Here is a 21940-nt window from a genome sequence, read left to right as displayed (position 1 = left end):
ATTGTAAGCAGAGCAATGATTGTATTTGCCTTAATAACACATTGTCCATTCATTCAGCAAGGCACTCTGCTTGGTGCTGAGGGCACAATGGTGAGCCCAGACAGATTACCACTTACCGTGGAGAAAGGGGGAGAGGAAGAAATGCAGGCCTTGGCAGGAGTCCAGGCAAGAGGGCATGGTGATGGTGCAGCAGCTGGGATACACAAAGTGGATGGACTCAAAATACAGTTTGAGGTGAAACTGACATAACTTGGTGAGGGATTGGGTGTGTGTTATGGGGAGGAGGGGCCCATCAAGAAGGACTCCCAGTTTTCTCTCTAAACTGTTAAGAGTGAGTAAATACAAAATTTGGGTTCCTCCTTCTTTCCTACTGCTCCCTGCAACTTTATCCTCTGTATGCTGCTTTTTATTCAAGTACCTTCTCCAGAAGTCAAAGCATGATTTCATAGACTCTAAGATAACACAAGGAACAAAGATTAAAATACAATTAGGTTCAGGATCTGTTTAAATACTTTCCCCTATTTTTATGAGAGTACTTTCATACTTCAAACATTAAGATTATGGAAAAAATGTGTCCAGAAGCCACTTACTCATACTAGAATTATCTATGAGAGGTAGATTTTTAAAATGTAGACATTCTTTTTTATATCTCTAACTTAGACTAAGGAAGCTTCAGTTTAACTTTTCCTCTAACAAGGATAAATACAAATGAACTAGAATACACATCATCAATAAAAATGACAATTAAAAAAATACAAATGAACTAAAATCAAGAGCCAAACTATTCTTCTGGAAAATCTTCAAATACGTATTTTAAATGATCTAATATTATGGATATTAAAAATTCAAAATAAATAATAAATCCATGCTCCAAGAACAAAGAAGTTCTCTGACCTGACTCCTACTCAAATTTTTCCCTTTCTACATGTCACAGTGGATAGAGTAGTATTTTTCACTTATTAAAAACAAACCAAAAAAAGAACTAAATGTTACCTACATTTATTCAAGTTTCTACACTTTGTGTTGAGAATGTGATCAAATAAGCTTAATATAAAAGCTCTCCTACTGTGGTACATTTCCAGTGAGAATGATGATACGTGAATATATTCCAGTCAACAAAAGTGTTTGTTGCTTAATTATGTGTAAAGAATTTGAAAGCAAGATAAACTATCACAGTGACATTTCAGCTTCTTTTAGAGGTCATTCATTTACACCTGCTGTTTACAAAAGGCAAGGGGGATCTTTTTAGGGGTCATTCCTCCAAACCTGCTCTTTACAAAAGCAAGACATAGAGTTTTCTTTCAATTCTTAAGAAAGGCTTATTTTAGTTTGGAAACTGAGGGTGAAAATTTACCTTAATACTTCCAAATAAGGGTAGCAAAAATAGAGCAAATCTGCCCTAAATTTAAAATATCCTGTCTGAAGTTTGAAAAAGGGGCTTAAAGTTCATGTTGGTTAAGATTTTTCATCCAATGTGTAACTTTTGATTAAGCTTTAAATCAATAGTAGTAAAATACTAATACAAGTATTACTAATATGGTAGTTATTACATTTCTATAGGAGAAAGACTAGAACTTTTACTATTATTGCTTTATGTAAAAAGTTTGATTGCTAAAATTTCATACAGACCCCCAATTTTAGTCAAAAAGTTTCTGTTACATTAAGCAGATCATACGTAAAGAGAAATCCAGCTTAAGATTTTAAAAGGCTGATGCTAGGAAGACCATTTGGTGGAAGCCACAGTGGACCAGCCAGCTGGGTACCCCAGTTCCAGCTCTGCCACTTAGTGTGTGACTTTGGGCAATGAACTTCATCTTTCGGGGGCCTCAATGATCTCATCTGTAAAATAGGCATATTACTTACCTCATAGGAATGTCACAAAAATTAAGTAAAATGAGATTGTATTTCAAGTAGGTTATAGGTGTGTCCCAGACACCGCTTCCCTCTTCATTCCAGATGCCAGTTGTTATGGGCTGAACTGTGTCCACCCCCTAAAAAATTCATGTTGCTGTCCTAACATCCAGTCTCTCAGAAAGGGGCCATTTGGACATAGTGCCTTGAAAAAGGTGGTCATTAGGGTGAGCCCCAATCTAATCTGAGTGGTGTCCTTATAAAATTAGGACAAACACACAGAGGAAGACCATGTGAAGACACAGGGAGGAAAAGATGGCTAGGAGGCCTCAGAAGAAACCAGTCCTGCCTATACAAGATCTTGGGACTCTCAGCCTCCAGAGTTGTGAGAAAATAATTTTCTATTGTTTAAGCCGCCCAGTCTGTGGTGTCTGTTATGGCAACCCTCCCCAGCAAACGAATATACCAGTCACGGCCAGAGGGGACTGGAGTCCTCTAACCCAGGGTGCTGAATAAATCCTTTTTGTGCGCCATGACGTGGTAAAGGTTTCAGAAGCGCTAAGATTTAGAACTCACGCACCTGGCTTTGCTCCTGGCCCATAGTAGAGACTCAGTATGTGGCAGATATTGTTATTACTCCAATTTATGAAAACCTTGATGTAAGCATCTATGAGACTCTCAGATTCTTCAGCATCATTTAACCGGCTGCTCACATTTACAACACAAGAACCAAATGCAGAAAAATACACAGAGGAGAGGAAGAGTTTTCGAGAAGCACAGGGGCGAGCACAAGAATAACTCATTCTGATGGCAGGAGCTCAAGTCTTCCTGAGGCCAGCCCTCTACTGAGAGAAAACCAGAGAGTCACCTTCAAGAGGAACAAGGTCATTTCAGTAGTTTGAAAGCATAATATTCTAATTCCTAACAAGTTCAGTTTGTCTTTCCACACTTGTTAAAACCCTTTCTAAGACTGTTCTCAAGCTTAGTGCAAAGTGAGTTGTGAAACAATGAACCAGCAATTTCTCAGACAATAGAAACATTTTTACGTACATGACATTTCCTTTGGGTAGTCACTGAACTTTAAAATTCAGGATTTCATTAAAGGGACAACAGTGTGTATTTGGGACGCAGGAGAGAGGCTAGATTTATGAAGCTATATTTTTCTCACTTCCCTTTGACAGCTGGTCAAATAACCCAGAACCTTCCCAGAAGAGATTTTCACAGCTGAGACTGGCTCTCACGCTAGAGGCAGGCAGGCCTGCGTCACAGGAGCCACTGGCCACAGAGGCTAACAAGCACTCACAATGCGGCTACTGTGACTGAGGACGTGGCCTTTACTTTTAATCCTAATGTAAATTTTAAACCTGATACTTGTTTCTGTTACTGGGAAAAAAATTATGTCTACAACTACTTGAATGTGTGAATCTAGGTTTTCAACTCTAAATTGTATGAACTCTAAATACAGATCAAGTATGTATCATGAACATTAGCTACAAACTGAGTGTGCAGTAAATGTAAAATACACACCAGATTTTGAAGACTTAGTATGAAAAAAATGTAAACTATCTTATTAGTACATTTTAATGTTGGATATTTACATGTTGAAATATTTGGCAAATGTTAGAATAAATAAGCTATCTTATTAAAATTCATCTCACCTTTCTGTTTTTAATGCAGCCACTAGAAAAATTTAAGTTACACATGTGACTCACATTATATTTCTCTTTGACAGTGCAGAGGTAGACGCCATAAAGCTAGTTAAACTTGACTTGTAAATAGTCATGTGACCTTATTTCCTGAATAATTATCTAGCTACCCAGAGTGAGTAGTTAAACATTCATTTGCTTTAATACTATGTATCTCCTGGAGAAAATGTGGGCCAGTAGGGGTTGAAAAGCTGGTAAAAACACTGCACTTTAAACAATAAGGTTAAATAGTTTAAATGACTAAATCAAGAACCTGAAATATTTAGGGCATAACAGTATTTGTAAAAATTATCTCCAGTCAGGTCTGATTTAACATACTTTGGTTGACAGATATAAGATAAATCATTTTGGAATTTTTTAATTATATACAATAAAATATAGTTTGGCAGATATGTTAGAAAAATGCTTTCATCTTTTCTCAAAACTGAATCATTCTCTATTACTTTAACCTCCAAAAAAACTTGCTTGATTCAGGTGGAAGTCAAAGATATCTAAAACAAAGAAGTGACTAATGTGAAGTCCTGTTAATTTTAGGGGAGATTATCCCTACTGTCCACCAGCATTATGTTAGTTTATATATACTAGTGCCCACTTTCTTTTCTCAAAAATCCTCTATCAGTTTACTTGAGAGAACGTGGTCAAAGTATTCAATAAAATAGCTGGAAAACTGAACCCAAATATAATTTAATCTTCTGATGGTTATTTAAAATCACACAATTACAGACACGCTGGCTACTAACTCTTGGAGGCTCAAAATGATTTTTAAGATGAGAATTTTCTGTTTTAAATGATGTGTCTATTTTGTGAGATTTAACCTTTGCAATAAAAATAGATTATAATAAGTTCCTATCCAGAAAGTTATTAGACACAATACACAGAACAACATTTTGAGAGACCAATTAGATTCCAGTATTATCCAGAGTATATTTAACACAAATTACACTGAATTTTATATTCCAGGATAATTAAGAAAGCTTTAACTTCATCATGAAGATCAAATATCAATGCTGACAAAAAGTCAGAATTTATTTGGGGTGAATATCGTGATCTAATTTTATACTTTAATTAGACTTTTAAATTTTCAACAACCTGCTTTTAAAACACATGTAAAGCTATGTATCTCAGAAAAGTTGAGTTCAGAATTTAAAAAACAATCCTATCCTTTTGGTTTTCTTGTTATGTGAATTTTGAGTTAAAACAGACATTTAGATTATAGACTATAGATTATAGATTATAGACATTTATATTATTAGCCCACTGCACCACACAAAGATTAAATATTGAGAAGTTACCATGTCTTAGGGGACTGGAAATTGTTAGAAGAACAGTCCCCCAAGTTGTAATCTGCCATATTTAGCCCTGACTTGTCTTGTAGTGGCAACTGTGTCACCTAAGAGAAATAAGGAGGGGGAACCAACCATTCTACCCAATTCAACACATGACTTCCTCTGTTCTAAAAAATAAAAAAGATAACTGGAAAGGTCAGCAAGACCATAACCTCTGGTTGTGAACATTTAATACTCACAGGAGAGTCTAATTCAGTGTCCCCAAAGAAAAGTTACCCAAGTCTGTAAGAGACATAGTACATGAAAATGCAAACCATTCGTCAACAGTGAAATGCCAGATCCAAATCAGCATTAGATGTAAGACATGACACACATCTTGTTTCCTGGATGGGAAGCATTATAGCTCCAGCTCAGCTCAGCTCAGCTAAGGTCTGTAAGACCTGTAAGTGAGCGCTGCAAAAGGCCTGACTTCAGGCACACAATCCAGTCACCGCAGGCTTGCGGAGAGGAGACCAACGGAGCAGTGGAGTGCGTTTTCAGGTCAGCTCTGCTCCTGGCTAAGCGGTGTGGGCTGGGGCACGCGGTGGGCGGGTGGCGGCGGAGCAGGCGCCTGCGGCAGCTGCAGGTGCTGAGCCGGATCTGAAGCGCTCGCTAAATGGAGCTCCTCTGTTTGCTCCTGATGGGCGTGAAGATGTGCCAAAGTTTCCTTGGACAGTGTGATTACGTGCACGGGCTCGGTCTGTGAGGGTTCCATCTGGCTCTCAATCATATTGAGGCTCTGAAGGTGCTCTGTTTGCTCCTGCTGAGCTGAAAGAATTAAATTCTGCAGCTGCTCGGGCGGCTGCGTGAGCAGGGTGAGATTAGCAGCCTGGTCTGCGGTCATGCTCTGGGAACTCTCTGCAGTGACGATGCTGATTCCTTGGCTAGGACCAGGCATGAAATTGATGTTATGTACAGAATCTGTTACAAGAAGCTGAATCTCCTGCTCTCCAGAGGTAGAGAGTTGATAGGGCTGCAGCTGAAGAATATTCCTGACCTCCTCAGTATTATTATTGCCGGAAACGCTGCTGGCATCGGACGCCTGCTTCTCTTTGCTATGGATTTTCAAGTGAGCCTTCAAGTTGTCTAAGCGAGCAAACTGTAAGTTACACTCAGGGCAGGAGAAAGGCTTTTTGCCCGTGTGTAGAATGCAGTGTCTCCTCTTGGCACTCGAGTCAGAGAAGGATTTGCCACATACAGCACAGGAATATGGCTTTTCTCCTCTACAAGAAAATATACGTTTTATTTTTAAAACATCAATTTATTACTTCCTGATTAGTTAGGGAGAAGCAGTCAAGAAGAAAGGAAAGTTAGCTTAACCGGGAGATGTAAGTCATGGGTTCTCCTACTAACGTAAGGGTTTGGAGCAAGTCACACCTTCCATGGGCTTCATTTTCTAACCTTAAAGAAAAAAAGGGGGAGTGGGTATTTGAGGACAGGTGGTGCATGGGGCTGTGGGGCTGGGTTAGATGTGATAAAATTTTATGATTCCATTGTGCGTATTTCAGATACGAAGGTAAATGTTAATACATTACGCATAAAATTCTTTTTTGGTTTTAGTTCTCACAGCCAATTTTTAGACTCTAGAAGTCAAATAAATACATGTTTGATTTCAATATTACAAATTTAAGTAGCCCCTAATTGTGTTAGATGAACAAGTCAAATCTGGAAATAAGTTGTGTTAACAAAAAAATTTATCCAGAAAATATTAAATTTAATATTTAGTTTTGATGAGACTTAAGCTTTGGAGTAGCCCCCCAACCCAAAATTAAAATTCAAGAAATGACATCAATAATGCAGACTTTTGCTGTTCAGAATCAGTTTTCCTGATTTTGCCTAAGTGAGAAATTTCTTTATTGAAAAGATAAAACAAATTAATAAACTACTCAGGAAATTTCTACCAGAGTAGTAATTTGGGGGAAAGGACTATAAAGGTAATATATGTCACCCTACTGAATATTAGGAGTGAACGAGGACTCCATGTGAGAAAACTGTGCAAAACTTTACCGATGGATTCTGATGTGGGTCTGAAGAGAACTCTTTGCTGTGAACGATTTGCCGCAGATTTCACAAGTAAATGGCTTCTCACCTAAAAAAGGGGAAAGCGTTCAGAGATATACATCCAAAATAAAACAAAAAGAAAAAGTCACCCCATGGTATCACAATACAAAAAAGAATGAAGGCAGTACCACTTGAATTCTCAGTAGGCATGAGTGAGTGAATCAATGGAGCACTTAGCAAGTGCCTACCGCGTACCTGAGCACCGTGTGCTAAGTGCCCCGAGGACTCAGAGAAGTATAAAGTACAGTCCTTTCCCTCAAACACTTAAAAACTGAAACAAGGAGGTGGCGATTAAATGGACAGAAACCACATCTGCTTCTGTGTGGACCTCCCTTAGGTAACTTACACTCTCATATTCCTGCGTGACCTTCCAAGGACACCCGGGATGGTGCACAATTAGGGATGACTCCCATTTCCATCTCCTTTCCCAGAACCTGACAACTTCTTGCCACCTCCACAGTCACCCCTGGCCCAGGCTGCCACCACTTCCCGGCAGCAGCCCTACTCCTGCTTCTGTCGTCCACCATGAATGTGGCAACCAGAGTGATTCTATACACAGTCAGATCCTATCACGTTCTGCTGCAAATGCTCCAACAGCCCCCCATCCTGTCTGTGGAGATAAAAGCCAAAGCCCTGGGCCTACAAGGAATCAGAGAGCTGCCAGGTCTGTCTGCCCAAGGCCATTCCTCACCCCAAGCCTGCCTAACCTCATCGGGCACTCTCCCCTGCTCACCAACTCAGCTTCCAGAGAGTCCCTGAACACCACATCCCAAGCAAGCCCCGCCCCGGGCCCTTGCACTTACCATCCCCGCTCCCCGGCATGTCTCCCCCAGGAGTTTCCCAGAGAGGTTCACTCTCCACACTGCCTTCCAGTCTCTGCTCAAGTGTCACTTTATCAGTGAGGCTTCATCACCAGAGAGTACTGACCCAGTGTGTCTTGGCTGGCTTCCCTGAGTTAGTTTTCCCACAAGGCCATCCCCGGCTTATACACTCTACGTATTACTTACGTGTCTATCCCGTTCTTGACTTTTTTTTTTTTTAATATTTTCTTTTTTAAAAATATATTTTTGTTGTTATTTATTTGCTTTTGTTTTGGGGGAGGTAATTAGGTTTATTTATTTATTTTTTTGATGGAGGTACTGGGGACTGAACCCAGGACCTTGTACATGCTAAGCATGTGCTCTACCACTGAGCTATGCCCTCCCCTGCTTGTGTCTCCCGTTCTTATGTAGGATGATTTGTGGGCTTGTCCACTCCGAGGACCCCAGTGTCTAGAACTGGGCCTGGTAAATGTTCCAGAAATCCTTGTTGAATAAACAAATTTCAGAGTGGGAATTAAGGCCCACACACGATGTCATGACTGCTCCAGACCCACTAGGAATAATAAGGCTTCTACAGCATTTATTCAGCATTAGTTTGTATACTGCACATACAATGACAGACTGCCATGCCCTCCAGAAACACAATTATTGATCCTAACGAAGGCAAGGGGACTATGAATTAAAAAAAGAAAGAAAAAGAAAAGCAAAATCCCACTTAAGTAGGTAACAGCAAGGGATGAGTGAAGTGGAGGATGGTCAGGTAATTTCCCTTTCACAGCATCTACTAGAAAATTTAGGCTAGTTATTTCCCCAAGTTCAATCTAGGCACAGAACGCTTATGACAACTTGGGTCAATCTGCATCTTTGCAGCAATGACCCTAACCCACTCCAAAGGTTAAAAGCAGGCCACTGCCACTGTCTTTCCAAAAAATCACACAATCATCTCAATAGATGCAGAAAAAGCATTTGATAAAATTCAACCCTCACTTAAGGTAAAGTGGGTTCAGAGGGAATATATCTCAACATAATAAAAGCCATTTATGACAAACCCACAGCAGCACAACACTGAAAGCCTTCCTGCTAAAATCTGAAACAAGGCAAGGATGCCCACTCTCATCACTTCTGTTCAACACAGTACCGGAAGTCCTCGCCACAGCAATCAGACAGAAAGAAATAAAAGGGATCCAAACTGGAAGAGAAGAGGTAAAACTGTCACTATATGCGGATGCATACTATATATAGAAAACTCTAAAGACCCCACACAAAAGGGATTAGAATAAACAAATTCAGAAAGGTGGCAGGATACAAGATTAACATACAGAAGTCTGTTGCATTTCTTTACATCAATAATGAAATATCAGAAAGGGGAAGTTAAAAAAAATCCCTTTTAAAATTGCATCAAAAAAATAAAATACTTATGAATGAACTTGACGAAGGAGGTGAAAGACTTATACATGGAGCACTATAAAACATTGATAAAGGAATCTGAAAATGATTCAAAGAAATGGAAAGATATCTCATGCTCTTGGGTTGGAAAAATTAATAGTTAAAATAACCATACCACCTAGAAGAATCTGCAGATTTAATGTGATCCCTATCAAATTACCCAGGACATTTTTCACAGAACTAGAACAAATAATCCTAAAATTTATATGGAACCATAAAAGACCCAGAACTGCCAAACCAATACTGAAGAAAAAGAATGAGGCTGGAGGCATAACCCTCCCAGACTTCAGACAACTCTGCAGAGCTACATTAATCACAACAGCATTGTACTGGCACAAAAACAAGACACATGGATCAATGGAACAGAACAGAGAGCCCAGAAGTAAATCCACATACTTCTTTTCTCCCTAGGCTAAGAATCTCTTAAGTACTTCTCTTCCTACCACTCTCCTGATCCAAAGGCCTTCATCTTTCTTCCCCAAAGAGCCTGTTAACTGGCTTATTGTCAGAACCTTCCCTCTCTGACCATCCTCTTGGGGCTGCTTGAGTAGCCCTTTTCCATACAGGAAGCAAAATACGCCTCCTTTCTGCCGAGAGATCTCCCCTTGCCTTCACCGCAGGTCCGCCCCCTGGTCAGCAATCCCACTTTAGCTGTTCATCAGGGAACTCCTCACCACAGGCCCGCCGGGCCTCTCACATTCTCAACCCCAGGCATCCTGTTCCCCTCTGGGAACGCCTCTTCCCACTTCCTCTGTCAATCCAGCGCTTACTCTGGCTTCAAGATCCAGGTCTTTCCTCTGGGATGCTTCCCCAGCTCTTCCCAGGGAAAGTTAATCACCTCTGTGTTCACATCTCTACTGGGGCTTTTATCACGCTCCACTGAGGTCCTCACTAGAGCACATGTAGACTCTGGAAGAGACTATTGCAGGAGGGGCCCCTGATGTCACAAAGATGGGGACCAGCAATGTTAATGGATGGTCTTGACACAGGGCTAAGGAGATTTAGGAAGCTTCAAATCCAACCCAACAAAACGAGGCTGTGAATGAAAGCTGTGACTCAGTTACCTGTATCACAGGCAGGGCACCTGCCTGGGAGTGGGAGCCAATAGGGGAGGATTGGTGTTTACCTAACATCATATGCAAGAGACAGGGACACTGGAGGGCTGCGACTATACTGTATGAACTGGGGTCAGAGGCCACTCACCAGGCTTCTTCTGGGCTAATTCCCTGAACTTGTCCCCAGCTCGTCAAGCAATCTTTTGATCACTAACTTATTTTCAGGTACACTGATGTCAGGAAGGCAGTACTGCAGACAACAGAAAGGTGTAGTCCCTTTGTTAAGTGTAAACATTTGCTGCTTTCTCAGTCCTATGCTTGGCATGGCTTGGCTCAGTGCCTGACAGCCTGACCAGCTCCACACACGGGGACAAGAGCTGAGCTGCAGTGACCTCACGACACTGCCTGTCATCTTGCCTCCATGTCAAAATGCATCTGTCCACCCAACTGAAGATGACCTCTTAGGGAAGAAAGCATCTCTTACTTATCTCTGACTTCTTGTGCTTGGCAAAGGACATCTAACCCAGAGAGAGTTTGCACTTAAAGAGCTAAGAGATGACAGTGTTGGTTTTCCAGTAGGTGTGGCCCTGCTGTCACAACAGGTGCTCTTGCTTGGCCTTCTCAGCACCACCTGCCTGCCGGGCCTGTTCGCACCTCTGTCTGTGCCTCTCCCAAACCTCCCCGAGGGAGCAGGGAAGTGGCACGCCAACACCAACTCTTCTCAACCCCGACATCATACACGCTCTCGGTGCTAAGGACAGATGAGTCACAGTCCCGGCCTCAGAGAGCCTAATACTTTGACGGGTTTCATTTCTTATTTCTAAGGATACAAACCACTTTACAGAGCCCTTGTCATCTCCTTTTTCACCCATCACATCACCACTTCCCTCTCCTGCTCCCGAGAGTAGAGGGTGGAGCAGTTTGCAGGGATTACAGAGAGAGGACTTGTTCTGCTTTTCACCCCTACTTCAAGGCCCGCTTCTCCTCAGAAAGACCAGAAGCCTCACTGACACCTTATGCTCAGAAGACAAGATGAAGATGCGATGTCTCAGCTCTGGCACTGTCCAGAGGAACTGAGGCCCCTGGGCTCCCCCTGCAGACTCTTCACAGCCCCACATGCCATTCAAAGGCCTACATGTAAGCATGTACATCCGTTATCTCTGCTTGCAGGTCTCCTCTGAACTCGGACTCAAATGTCCAGCTGCCTCCTCCACACATGTACATGGATGTCAGAGAGACATCTCAGACCCCACATGTCTAAAATCTAACTCTTGATTTACTCCTCCGTCTGCCCCAGTTTCTCATCCTTCCAGCTGCTTCTGCCTTCCCTTCCTCTTAGCCCTCCACATCTAACCATGAGCAAATCATGTCAGCCCTTCCTTCAGATCACATCCGGAACTGGACCACTCAGCACCGCTTCCATTGCTACCACCCTGTGCAGAGCCCTGATTACCGCACCGGCCTCCCAGGGGGTCTCTGCACCCTCCCGAGGGCACCTGCACCCCTGCCCCTCCCCACCTGACCCCACGTGGAGCTGGAGCAATCTCATTAAAACTCTACATTACATCACATCAGTCCTCTCCTTAGTCATCTCACTCAGAATAAAACCCAAAGTCTTTTTTTGCGGCCTCTAAAGTTCTTAGGCCTAAGTGCGCACTAGAGAAACCTGGAGAGCTTCTAAAAACGCCACTTCTGAGCCTCATTCCAAGTCACTTCAGTTAGAGTCTCTGGGGGCAGGACCAGGCTTTTTCCATTTTAAAGCTTCTCAGGTAACTGAAGCACATGCTGGACTGGGAACCCCTGCATGACAGGGACTCCAGCAGCCTCTGACGTCCACCTGCACCCCACCCTCCCACTCCCACTGCCCCAGCACTTCCACGCCCACCAGAAACCCTCCTGCCTCAGGCCTCTGCACCTCCCGTTCCCTCTGCCCACAACGCTCTTCTCCCGGGTAGACACAGCCCTCGCTCAGTCCCCACAGCAGTCACATCTCCGTCCACGATGTCACCTCCCCTGCCCGCCCCAGCCCCATCCCCTTGCCCTGCATTCAGTTCTTCATAGCACTTACCCCCACCTAACACGTCACACAGTCACTTGTCCTCTGTCCCCCCGTTTGAACGTCAACCCCTCAAGAGCTGTCCATCTCATGCACTGTGCTATCCTCAAGACCATGAAGACTGCCTGGTACCCAGTAACTGTTCAGCTAATATGTGTTCAGAAGATGAATTAAATTTCACAGATCCTATTAATGATGTCTGTGGAAAGAATGTCTAGAGATCCATTTTTATAAAACTCAGACCCAGTGAGATATTTAAGAAAGTAAATGACCTTAAGAAGAAAAACTTGTGTTAAAAAAAAATGTCCAAGGCAACATAAAGCAATCTGATATATAATTTTGGTGGACAATTTACCAGAATCATTAAATTATCAACTTACAATAGGAAGTTTTTCTTAGAAAAATCTAACAGGTTTCTTCCTAAGAAGTGCTTCTTACCCAAAGTTCTAAAAGGCCTACATTTTTACTTTTCTGATCTTAAGTGAAAGAATTTGACCGGCTCTAATTGATCCTTCCTCCTTTTCCTCCTGGAAGCTGATTTTTCTGGAGGTGACGATGCTAATGCTGTAAGTACTGGTTCTAGGAGAGAAAGTGGAAAAATCCTCAGTGCCTGTGCTACCTTTGTGTCTGCTTCACTTTGCTTCCTTTTCTAAAAAACATTATTTTGATAATCTTTTGATGAAGTAAATTAAGACTGAAACACAGAACCTGATTCAGACTTGTTCTATTTCGTGGTATTAAGTGAAGTTTCATAAATGAACAGTGCTCAGTAAGAACTCTTGGTTTTGCTAACCTACAGAGATGAGATTTCCCCATAGCACAGTGTATTCTGCCTGAGCTTTTTAAATGATCTACTTATAAAATCCCCACTCAATTTACAATAAACACAGCCTGAGGAGGGGACTCCGAATACTTCATAACTCATTCTCCCAAAAACAGGAAGAAAGGGCAAGATGGAGTTTTACCCGTGTGTGTTCGTAGGTGTTTCTTTAGCTGAGACACATCCATGAATTTGCGGCGGCAGTGGTTGCATTCCGGTAATGAGTGGCCTTGTCGCAACAATAAAAAAAGTGTCAGTGCATATATGCTGTCCCTGCATTTCTTCAGTGATTTGTGTTAAAGCACTTCCCTGAAAAATAATCACTTTAAATATGGTACTTTAATAAAACAACAATTTTTAAATTAAATCTGGTTAACAATGAGTATTTTCCTATGCATCTCAACTCACTGCTTCCCAAAAAGAGGTGGGACCCTTCCAATCTCCCTAAATATAATCTCCTTTTCCCCTTGAAGCACTGGTGTGACTGTGGCTAACTGATCTTAAGTGATGCTCCCAATCCCCTTTTCATTTCTTCTCAGTTGGCAGAAAAGAAAAGAGGCCCATGGGTGGAACCAGCTGGAGAAAGCTCGGACTGGCACTTATGGGGAGGAGACACCATTGTTCAGGCACCACTAACAACCAATTAGCAGGAGCCCCCTAGTCAAGCGGCACCTTGAACGATACCAATTTTGCAGGGCTTCTGTGTATGGCACCAAAATGATAATATAGAAATTTAATATAAATCAGAGTAGTAGAGAATAATACAAGGACACCCAATTTATATTGCTTTTTAAAGAATTATTTCCCTAAAAACTCATTTATCTTCTGCAACATGAATCTGACATTTCAGAAACAATTTGTAATTGCTCCCCACCTCAATCCCAATTTTCCCTCACTTTATTGTACCTGTATGAACTCGGTAATGGCTCTTTAGTTGTCTTTTCTGGCTGAAATATTTTCCACACTGATCACAAGTAAAAGACTTCTGTCCTGCCAAATAAAAAACAAAACATGCAAAAGACTATAAAGAACTAGAAAGCTCACTAATAAGGTAAATACCATAGTGGGCCCAGGTCCCCATTTTCTATAAATAACACAAGTTGACTTGTCTACAAACCCACATGTCACTGTAACATAAATATGCAAAGACATGAAAGGCAGTAAGGAGTGATGGAGACTGGGACAGACTGGGAGAATTCAAATTTGCCCCAAAGGCATCCAAAGTAAAATAATTCTAAACTCTGGTGGTTAAAACATGCCTGCTTGTTGAACTCCCAGCAGCCAGTTTATAAGCCCTAGTTTAAGGCTCACTGCTGTGCAGAAGTCTACACTGTGACAGATGCATAATTCTGTCTTTCAATGACACTGCTTGGAGAATGATACCGGGGAGGAAAGACCACTCAGATGGCAGTAATGCCCACCCCGGGAACTGGAACCTGGTGGCAGCGGGCCCTCTGGTACAAGCCTGGCTACCTGAGTGCAGGCTCATGTGCTCCAGCAGCGAGTGCTTGGTGGTGAGAGCCTTGCTGCACACGGTGCAGGTGTATGGCCGCTCGCCTGTGTGCATCCGCGTATGGACTTGCAGGGAATGCTTCTGGGCAAAGCCTTTTCCACACTCATTACATTTGAAAGGTCGCTCCCCTGGAACAAGAGCCCCAGAAACATGGCATAAGCAAGAATCTGCACATCTTTCTGTCCTCTCTCCAATTAAAATGACAATGAATGGGAGAGACATCAGCAATAAAATTTTGCAAGCTCAAACAGATGAATCTGATGCCAGCAGTGAGGAGTGCTAAGAGAAGTAAGACCTAATTTTAAGACAGAGCCTCTGCAAGGTTCAGGAATTGGTGGCGCCCGTTATCTCTGAAAGTAGGGGGTAAGGAAGGATAAATGAGTGTTCCAAAAGTAGCTGGCAACTCCCCTGCCCCGATCCAGTCTCCTACTTCACGCAACCAGGAGACCACCTCTCTCCCTAACAGAAGATAGAGACTGTTCTCTGAAGAGGGTAAATCAAACAAAGGGTCTCTGGACTAGGGGACTCCGGGTTAGAGGCCTCCCAGATCGGTGGAGCAGGACCACCATAGGGAGAATAAGTCAAAGTTTCCATCTGGGACAATGAGACCGCTCCCCAACCCAGCCTTTGGTCCCTTCTTGTGCCAGACACTGGCAGCCAGGCCTAGAGCCTCCAGGTGGGAGGTGAAGTGCCTTCTCCTGGAATGCGATGGGCCCGAGGAAAGAGAGCTGAAGGAGCCAGGGATCAGCGAGGATGCCCACAGGCCCTCTCCACACCCACAGAGTTGCCCGCAGCTTTTAGCAAACCATTCTTGCATATAATTAAATACAATTAAAACACACACACACAAATCATCAGTCAAGGAAGGCCTTTAGTAGTTGAAATAGATACAGAAACAGACAAGAGAAGAAGCAACTTGCAGAAAACAGAGACTGCCCAGAGTGAAGAAAACATTAAAAGCTAAGAAATAAGCAAATGCTGTTTTTAGCAGGCTCACAGACGTTACAATATTACATTGTGAAACAAAGAGGATTCTAACTTAAAAAAAAAAAAAAAAGGAACTCAGAGAAAAGAGCTCCTACCAGTAAAAAAGTAAGAGTAGAAATAGAAAAATAAAAGTTAAAATATAAAGAAATCCCCAGAAAGTAGAGCAAAAAGTGATGGAAAATAGGAGAGAAAAGGTAAAAATGTTAGGGGATGGGTCCAGGAGGTTCAACATCCAAACACCAAGAGTTCCAGAGAAAGAGTAGAGAAAACATCTATGAAATAATTCAAGAAATTTTTCTGGAAGTAAAGGATACGAGTTTCCAGACTGTATGGATCTACTGGTATCCACCCAAACGGAAGAAGAGAGACCCACACTAAAGTGATTTAATGCAAAACTGCAGAATACAGGGGGCAAAAGGGAAGATCCTACATGCTGTCTTCCTTAACAAATCCTATAGAACTATTTAACTCTTTAAATGATCCTCCATTACGTTCAACAAATAAGTGTCTACTTAGTTCAAAGAACTAGAATTCAGGGTTCTCAACCTAACTGTCCTTAAAAAGCACCAAAGCTCCAGATAATGAAGTCAGAAGCTCTGGGGCTGGGACCAGGCACGGGTAGTTTTTCAAATTCCCTAGGAGTCTGTAACGTGCAGCCAGGTTGAGAACCACAGTGCTGGACGCTCCTGGGTCACAGGATGGCTGTGGATGAAGGAAGACTTAAGTATCAGTCCCCGTACTTCAGCTTACAATCAGGTTGAGGGGTATATAACAGGGATATAACTACGCCCGACCCACAGCTGCACGTGTTAGGTGTATAATAGAGGCTCACAGGAGGAAGGGGTTTCTGGCTAGGGCTGCACTGTCCAATGTGGTGGCCACTGAAATTAATTAAAACAAAATATTCAGTTTCTCAGTCATACTCACCACATGTCAAGCACTCAACACACACAGATATGGACACAGGTGGCTAGTGGCCACCATAATGGACAGCACAGATATAGAACAGTTCCATCCTCACACAGGGATCCATTGGCCAGCACCGGGCTAGAGGTACCAAAGAGGTAAGGACATTTACAGCTAGATGACTGAGTGAGAAAGCTGTCCAGACAGACCTGGGCAAAAACATAGTTATGGTTGGGAGGGAGGGTATAGCTCAGAGGTGGAGCACATGCTTAGCATGCATGAGGTCCTGGGTTCAATCTCCAGTACCGCCATTATAAAAATAAATAAATAAAAGGAAAAAAAATGTTTAAAACCCCACAGCTACGGTCAAGATGAGGAATCTTCAAGAATCATAAAGCAGATTAAATGTGGCTAGAGTTTGCTTGCTTCCTGGACATTCAAGCCTTGAAACACAACTTCAAATAAGAAGAGAGGTCCTGGAATCAGGTCCCTTGGGTTCAAATTCCAGCTCTGTCACTACATCGATGCCCTGGGCAAGTTACTTTAAGCTTTCTAGGACTTAAGTCTCTTCCATCTGTACAACCAGGATAATATTACCTATCTCACAGGACTGCTGTGAGACTTCACTGCAGTAACATGTACACTTTGTGACAATGCCCATCACATAGATGGTGCACAATAAACGAAAGCTATTATTATGGTTACTTCTCCAAATCACATTCCAATAAGCTGTGAAAGTGTAATTACCTGTGTGGCTCCTCTGGTGGATTGCTAAAAAGTGATTGTACTTAAACACTTTGCCACAGTCTTTACAACGGGCCTCAGGGCCACCGGGGCGCTTCCTCCTTCCACAGACCCTCTTGGCTGAACCCTGGTCATCTTCATCCCCAACAAGTTTGTAATCTTTAAGTTTGACAGATCTCCGAATCCTCCGCTTGCTGCACCGGCTCTGGCTGTCCTGCCCGTCAAGGGTCTGGGGATCACAGTTCTCATCTTTTTCAGCCGGCACTCCCTCCCCTCTACCTGGCTCACAAACAGGCTCAGACTCTTCCAATTCTTTTGCTGGAACCTGCTCATTCAGTACACCACTGTCTCCGTCTTTAACCACAAAGTTTTGTCTATTCTGAACTGAGTTGTTCACTCTGAGCTGTGTTTCCTCTTCTGCAGTCAGTTCTGATTTCCCCTCCTGTAAACCGTTGACTTTCCTGGGTCTTCCCCGTTTCCGCTTTGGAGGATCATTTTTCTTATTAGAAATAACAACCACTGGAGCACCAGCGGCGTTCAGAGTCGTTGGCTTTGGGGAGCTGTGATTATTCTGAAAGTCTGTATAAGCCTTTACCAGGTCATAGACTTTTAAGAACTGGGCAGTGGCCAGGATTTGTTCTGTACTTTTCTCACTGGCCTGGAGACAACCTGTGTAGATAAATTCCAGCAGGATGCCAAATGTGTCAGCAACCATGCCTTCCAGCATGTAAATGGACTGGCCGATCTCCCCCTCTTCAGCAAACATCATTGAGAAGTATTCACTACTGGCAGCAAGCAAAGCTTTATGGGCCCGGAAATGCACATTCTCCACGATTAAAGTAATGTCACACAGAAAGCCTTTCTTCCTCTGATTCTCAAAACTGGCCAGGACAGTGTCACTGTGGGTGTCTGAGTGTACAACAAGCTGCCCAGGAGGCTCTGATGATGTCTCTGCCATTTTCTTTAGAAGCCCAAGAAGGATTAATCCTGAAATAAGAAAATATTATTTAAAAAAAAGGAGGCATTATCTAACAATCCCACTCCAAAAGCACCTACTCTTCACTTCACTTTAACTAAATTTTACCATTTACCACTCTTAAAAGACTATTTAAAAACTTAGCTTTAGGTTCTCATACTTATTGTACCATCACCCAGCCGGGTGAATTTCCGACATCCACGGTACCGCTCAGGGTTCATTTTCTCCTCTGTAAAATAAAGAAATTGGGCTCAACCACCCCTTAAGTCTCTCCCTGCACTAACTTCCCATAGTTGCATAAACATCAGAATGAAAACTACAGTGTCTGGATTTTACATGTTATTAGCCATTTTGTCTGTGAAACAAAAATGGAAAGGGCGAAGACAACGTCCACGTGCGAAGTGAATTTTGGGGTAGCTGCAATTAAGTAATAGTACTGTAAGGCGTATTCGGCCTCGCTCTGGAAGGGCGGCGTGGATCGCTCAGGCTGGCGCCAGACGACACGCGGCGCGCAGCTGCGGGCGGGCGGGCCATTCCCCGGAGCCCGCGGTCCGCCAAGCTGGAAGCGGGGAGCGAGGCGACGGGGGGCCCCTACCTCCGAGCCCGGGGCCCCTCGGGCCGGACCCGGGAGCGGCTGCTGGGGAGGCGTCAACACGGCTGCGCGCCCCGCGCCCCCGGACGGTGGGCCGACGGCGGACGTACCTCTCGGGACGCCGGGAGAGGTCCGAAACTGGGCCGCTCACCCGCGGCCTGGCGGGCGCACCCGGGCCGGGCCTGCCCAGGCCCCCAGCTCCGCGGGGCCAACAGCCGGCGTTCCTGCGCCGCCCGGTTCTGCCCCTGCGCCGCCGCCGTCGCCGCAGCCAACCCGGAAGCGCCGGCGCCGGGAGCCGCCTGCGCGGACGAGGGACCACGTGGCCCGCAGAAGCGCCCCCGGGCGGGGCGGGGCGGGGCCTGAGGTCCCGGGAGGAGCCGCGTGGAGAGCCTTAGCGGGTCTCAGTGTTTGCGAGGAGTGGGCCGTAATGGCGTTGTCACTCTAGAAGTATGGAAGTTTTATATCCTTTTAGCTGCCCACCGACACCCTAATTTTGTCTCTTCCCCTTCCCAGACGCTGAAGCTGGCTTTCAGGTCTCGAATGTGTGACGAATGCTGAGTTAAAGCGCCTTTACATTCATCGTCATCGTCGTCATCCTCCTCCTCCTCATCCAATGCTTTAGTCCAAGGGAGTGAAGAGAGCCCTCTAGTCGGATAGATGTGGTTACTGAGTGACCTTAGTTACCCTGTCAACCTTGTTCACCTTAGTCGTGATATGCAGATGTTAACACCAGTGCCAACACTGGGTGACTGTGGAGTAAACAAGATTAAGTATGTAATGGACGTAATGGTTTAATTCATGTCTACTATGATTAAAATGATCATTATTATCATTATTCAGACTTTCAATATCTTTCTTCAATAGACTGCTAAGGGTTTCTAACTAGCCTTCATTGCAGTGTTGTTCCCTCCAGTACGCAGGAGTAAAGGAGACCTCTCCAAGTGCAAATCATATCCAGAGACTGGAGTCACTCCCTCGCTTAGATTCTTTGTGAATCCCTTGTATCATCTTGATAAAGACCAAGTTTCTGGATGTAGTCTACAAGCCCCACCTAAATCCAGTCCCCTCCTACTTCTCTATTTCAGCACTTTCTCTCAATCTACACTTCACTAATACCTAATTGTTTACAATACCCCCTACCCCTTTCCAGAGTCTAATCTCCCAAGATTTTGAAACTGGAGGTATAATTACATCCTGGCTCTTGAAAATTTTTACTAGTTTTTATTAAAATCATCTCCTTCTTTGAGGTTTCCCTCTTTGTCCTGAATTGCCTCTAAACCCGAGGATTTGTGGGGTCCAAGTAGAATGGGGTCTCTGCCTGACCTCTACACACTAGCAGAAGAGAAGTAAGTCCAAGGACTTGACTACCTTGTTTTGTCTCACTGCCACAACAATTGCAGAAAAACACTGGTCCTCCACAAATCCTCAATCCAACAGCTGACAATGACTCGGTGACCAGTTAAGCCAGGTACTCCCACTCCCTCATTCAGTCATGGCTCAGTAAGGGAGGCTCTATGAGGGGAAGCTGGGTCTGGAGGATCTTCTGGCATCAGCTCCTTGCAACAGAGACTAGCCCTCTGATGGCAATTTTGTTTAGTATCCATGCTGACTTTTCTTGAGAGGTTTGTTGTCCGTGTTTTTGGTTAAGGCCAGCTCATCTACCTTCATCTGGTCTTCATAACTTTGAATCTTGCAGAGCAGAGTTTGGGGGGCAAATTACCCAATAAATATTTATTCAATACCCACTAAGTTTCAGGCACTGTGTCAGGTGATATGGATATAGCAACTAACAAGGCCCTTGCCCTCACAAAGCTTACATTCTACTAAGGGGAAAAAGGACAAAAATATAAGTAAACAAACAAGTAATATAATTTCAGAAAGTGTTAAGTTTTATAAGGAAAGCTGATAGAGACTGACAAGGAAAGTGAATCAGGATAGGGTGACATTTGTGCTGAGGTAAATGATATGGAGCCAGCTGTGTGACGATCTGGAATAAGAACGTTCCAGGCAAGGGAAAAGCAAACATAAAGCCTCTGGGACTGAAAATGAGTGTGATACTTTTGAGGGACAGGAAAGGTCTGTGGAGTTGGAGCACAGTGAATGAAGGGGAAAAAATGGCAGGAGATGGAGTGGAGGTAAAAGGTTACCACATTTTGCCAATAAAAACATAGGACATCCAGTATAATTTGAATTTCAGATAAACAATGAATAATATATCATGGGACATTCTTTTTTTTTTAACATTTTTTATTGATTTATAATCATTTTACAATGTGTCAAATTCCAGTGTTCACAATTTTTCAGTCATTCATGGACATATACACACTCATTGTCACATTTTTTTCTCTGTGAGTTATTCATAACATTTTGTGTATATTTCCCTGTGCTATACAGTGTAATCTTGGTTATCTATTCTACAATTTTGAAATCCCAGGCTATCCCTTCCCACCCTCCACCCCCCGGTAACCACAAGTCTGTATTCTCTGTCTGTGAGTCTATTTCTGTCCTGTATTTACGCTTTGTTTTTGTTTGTTTGTTTTTGTTTTTGTTTTTTAGATTCCACATATGAGCGATCTCATATGGTATTTTTCTTTCTCTTTCTGGCTTACTTCACTTAGAATGGCATTCTCCAGGAGCATCCATGTTGCTGCAAATGGCATTATGTTGTCGGTTTTTATGGCAACTGAGTAGTATTCCATTGTATAAATATACCACCTCTTCTTTATCCAGTCACCTGTTGATGGACATTTAGGCTGTTTCCATGTTTTGGCTATTGTAAATAGTGCTGCTATGAACATTGGGATGCAGGTGTCATCCTGAAGTAGATTTCCTTCTGGATACAAGCCCAGGAGTGGGATTCCTGGGTCATATGGTAAGTCTATTCCTAGTCTTTTGAGGAATCTCCACACTGTTTTCCATAGTGGCTGCACCAAACTGCATTCCCACCAGCAGTGTAGGAGGGTTCCCCTTTCTCCACAGCCTCTCCAGCATTTGTCATTTGTGGATTTTTGAATGACGGCCATTCTGACTGGTGTGAGGTGATACCTCATTGTAGTTTTGATTTGCATTTCTTTGATAATT

At 43.3% G+C, this 21940-nt stretch overlaps 1 protein-coding gene across 8 annotated transcripts; it reads right to left on the bottom strand.

The window, feature by feature from the left end:
* Positions 1-4222: 4222 nt before the first annotated feature.
* ZBTB24 (zinc finger and BTB domain containing 24) lies at positions 4223-19168 on the bottom strand. 8 transcript variants are annotated; one of them, XM_074368527.1, is made up of 7 exons: positions 18863-19164; positions 17295-18278; positions 14615-14782; positions 14048-14131; positions 13287-13370; positions 6890-6971; positions 4223-6105 (listed from the first exon to the last, which is right to left on the bottom strand). In XM_074368527.1, exons 2-7 carry the CDS (start codon positions 18247-18249, stop codon positions 5385-5387), a joined length of 2094 nt encoding a protein of 697 aa, XP_074224628.1. In that variant the 5' UTR covers positions 18250-18278; positions 18863-19164; the 3' UTR covers positions 4223-5384. The 8 variants fall into 8 exon arrangements, 4 of the variants coding, with proteins under 4 accessions (XP_074224628.1, XP_074224627.1, XP_074224629.1 ...); XM_074368526.1 differs by having other exon boundaries at positions 18970-19163; XM_074368528.1 differs by lacking the exon at positions 14615-14782 and having other exon boundaries at positions 18970-19164.
* Positions 19169-21940: the final 2772 nt, after the last annotated feature.

This window comes from Camelus bactrianus, chromosome 8 (assembly GCF_048773025.1).
Source record: "Camelus bactrianus isolate YW-2024 breed Bactrian camel chromosome 8, ASM4877302v1, whole genome shotgun sequence".
NCBI lineage: Eukaryota > Metazoa > Chordata > Mammalia > Artiodactyla > Camelidae > Camelus > Camelus bactrianus.
The sequence above is the reverse complement of the archived record's forward strand: the minus strand, read 5'-3'. Positions and strand labels throughout refer to the sequence as shown.